The following is a 3,762-nucleotide window of genomic DNA, read 5'->3' as shown; positions in this document are numbered from 1 at the left end:
CCCATTGCAATTTGCGTCCCGGACATTATCAACTGTAGAAAGAAGATATGCTCAGATTGAGAAGGAATGCTTAGCTATTCTCTTTGCTTGTAAAAGATTTCAATACTACATCAATGGGAAATACCCCCGCCGCAGCAAACCTGCAGACTAAGCGAATTTCCATTTGACTGATTGGATTTACACTGAAATGTCTACTTAAAAATATAACATTTAACTTATTCTTGATTTAAATAGAATTAGTTTAACAAGTACTTAGGTTTGCTGCATCAGGGAGGGTAAAACTGTTTTTTTTTTTTGTAAAATGTGAATAGTTAGTAAGAAATAAAAACATTTTCCAAATTTGATCAAAATATGTTCACAAACAAGCAAACTACAACAGTTTACTTATTCTCCATAAGAATAACATGGGAATTTTAAATTTACAATTTTTTGGAATTTTCTCCGTAACCATTAGGCGCATAATAACGCTTCAATATACTAAATTATTTGTTTTTTTAAGCTCTACAAAATGGTTTGGAAAGAAATTGCTAAATTTTATGTTTTTTGGGTCAAAAATGGGAAAAACCTATTTTTACCCCATAAAACCCCCCGTAAACCCCCGTTCCCATGGTCCGATCATGCTGGATCGCGAACTCGTTCGAATAAACGTACGTTTACACGTTTGTACCAAATTTCATCAAAATCGTTTCATTTTTGCTCGAGTTATCGTGCTGACGGACACACATATATATATATATATATATATATATATATATATATATATATACATATATATATATGAATTTGAACGGATGGTGTTTTTGGCCTCTAGGGACCTCAAAACGAAAAAAAAAATTGGTCCCGCGTCCAGGTCTTACCATGAGTACTACGGTAATAGCTTATTCCCTATATGGGAAATTCGCTAAAAAGATGTAACCATACAAACTGACCATCAGCCTTTGGTTTCAATTTTTAAAAAATCTCTGCTGACTGCACCGCGACGACTACAATGTATGCTTTTGAAACTACAAAAATTCAATTTCACACTAGAGTATAAGAAAGATTCAGAGATGACAATTGCTGACACTTTATCAAGGGCAGCAGTATCTCATGACTCAATCAAGAACCGAGAAGACATTGAGACTTATCAGGTATATCAAATCACAAAAGAAGACAGGTGTTTCAAAGCACTAGAAAACATAGATTCAACACAACATTTGAATGTCACACCAGAACGTCTTAAACAGATGAAAGATTTTACAGCACAGGATGGAACTCTACGTGCCCTGACAACCGTAATTACTGCTGGGTGGCCTAGGAGTAAAGAAGAGGTGAGCGCACAGCTAAGGGAATATTGGAGTTTCCGTGATGAACTTGTGGCACATGACGGCCTTGTCTTCAGAGGGAATAGGCTAGTAGTGCCTATCACTATGAGAAAAGAGATGCTAAAGAGAATACATTCAAGTCATCCAGGTCTGGATGCGTCACTAAGGAAAGCTCGTGAAGCACTATACTGGCCCCGCATGTCAGAAGATATTAAACAAAACATTGAACAATGCTCAGCCTGTCTACTAAATTCTCCAAATCAACCACATATGCCAATGCAAACACATGAAGTACCTGATCTACCCTGGCAGCGTGTAGCGATGGACATTTTCACGCTAAGAAGGAAAAACTACCTAGTAACAATTGACTACTATTCAGATTTTTGGGAACTTGACGAACTAGAGGATACAACATCGTTAACATTGATTGAGATATCCAAGAAGAACTTCAGCCGATGGGGAATCCCCAAAACACTGGTTACAGATAATGCAAAAAATTTTATAAGTGAAGATTGGACTAAGTTTGCCAAAGAATGGGAATTTTCCCATGTAACATCTTCGCCCTATCATGCGAGAGGTAATGCTAAAGCCGAAGCAACTGTCAAGATTGCAAAAAATACACTGAAGAGACTTTTTGACAAAGCAGAAGAAGAAGATATCGATATATGGTTAGCCATTCTTGAGTGGAGAAACACTGAAAGTAAAGGTGTTGCCAGCAGTCCCGTTCAACGGATAATGTCACGTCGAACAAGGTCTTTAGTTCCCATGAAAAACGAGCTCTTCAAACCATGTGTTCAGACTCAAGTGAGAGATAGGTTGATCAAGAAAAAACAGATGTATAAGTACCAGTATGACAGGAGTTCAAGACATTTGCCTGATCTAGAAATTGGACAAGGAGTAGCGGTAAAAACTAAACCACAGCAAACCAATAGCAAGTGGGCGATGGGCACAGTTGTGTCAAAACCTTCCTCAAGATCTTACATTATTAAAACACCTGAAGGTTTGTACCGTAGAAACCGAGAAATGCTAAAACCAAGTCCGAGTCCTAAATGCAGCCACACAGCAAAAAAGTCATTGTTCATGTACGATACTCCATTTTCCCAGTCGACAGAACACGTTGAAGTAAATGAACCTATCGGAGACCATGATACACCGGAAAGAGCCCAAATAAAGACTACTCGTTCAGGACGTCTCATAAAAACGCCTGAACGTTACAAACATTAAAACAGAAATGAGGTAGAAGAAGATTTTTATTTTTAGTTATGTTTTGCAAGAATTATTTTTATTGAAGAGTGGAAAATATTTTTATTGAAGTTTCGGAAGCAGTTTTTTGAAGTTCTAGAAGATATTTTTATTTGAATTTTAGAAGATATTTTTATTGACATAAAGAGAAGAAATTTGAGTTTTTTGAAAAAATCCTTGGAGGGAAGGATGTTGTACATATAGTGTAGGCCTATAAAGCCACAGCAATTAGAACAAGTGCTTACTCTATGCACTTATCACTTGGAACGCTACTCACTATGGTCCGAGTCACTTTACATCTAACCTTGGTAAGCTATAGTTGTAACTTGTAACTTACTAGACCTAATAGTTAAACACCATTGAACCCCATCTTTGATTCTACGTGGCAGTGTAACCTTGCGGGAACCATCTCGGCATTGGCCGAAGTGAGGAAAGAACTTAAGCAAACCTTACTAAGAATAACCGGCCTAATTATTAGTCCTCCCGAAAGTAAGGAGATATCATCATTATGACGTGATCTTACTCTGTTCCATAAACACTAAGATACGTATTACTAAATTATACAAATAGCTATACAATATACTACAAGATTATGCCTAATACAAACTCCATTTGAACACCACTTCTTCTTTGGTACTTTAATTATCAACTCCATTAACCGTGTAAAGTACAACGTGTACTAAGCATTAGGTTACTACCAACGATTTGACCTATATAACATTTAATTGCATCGTTTACTCCTCAATTTAACAAAGGTAGTTCATTAGACTTAATTAAAGGTAGCATTTTCACATAAAGTAACAATTTAGAACACTTATTCTTTGACTTGGTAGTTTTTATTTCACATACAGTGTAATTGAAAAGTCCCGGAACGGGATACCATTAACATCCCAATATAGCATGCCTTGATTACAAAAGAAAATATTGTTGTACTCATTACAGTATTGTGAACAATGGAATAGAACTAAACTAAAAGTAAACAGTGAAATGATAAAAAATATAGTAACATTCAACTTATTTCGAAATGGAATTATTGGAGTCAATAGCGGTTCAATCAATTATAGTTTACACATTTTATTTGGTTTGAATTTATTAAAACTTTACGTTTATATTATATTATACTTGGGTAGGATTTCTCGCAATACATTTGAGTAGTTATAAGCATATTTTTTATGAATAACCTTTTTTTCTTCCAGACACATTCGTACAAAACTTA

At 35.6% G+C, this 3,762-nt stretch overlaps 1 protein-coding gene across 1 annotated transcript; it reads left to right on the top strand.

Annotated features, from left to right (window-relative positions):
- Positions 1–1,049: 1,049 nt before the first annotated feature.
- Positions 1,050–2,528, top strand: LOC129003308 (uncharacterized protein K02A2.6-like). Its single transcript, XM_054431601.1, has one exon. The coding sequence runs from the start codon at positions 1,050–1,052 to the stop codon at positions 2,526–2,528; it is 1,479 nt and encodes a 492-aa protein (XP_054287576.1).
- Positions 2,529–3,762: the final 1,234 nt, after the last annotated feature.

The sequence above is a fragment of the Macrosteles quadrilineatus genome, unplaced genomic scaffold (genome assembly GCF_028750875.1).
Source record: "Macrosteles quadrilineatus isolate MER2022 unplaced genomic scaffold, UCM_ALF_1.0 Scaffold_9__3_contigs__length_116548681, whole genome shotgun sequence".
In the NCBI taxonomy this organism is placed as follows: Eukaryota; Metazoa; Arthropoda; class Insecta; order Hemiptera; family Cicadellidae; genus Macrosteles; species Macrosteles quadrilineatus.
The sequence above is the reverse complement of the archived record's forward strand: the minus strand, read 5'-3'. Positions and strand labels throughout refer to the sequence as shown.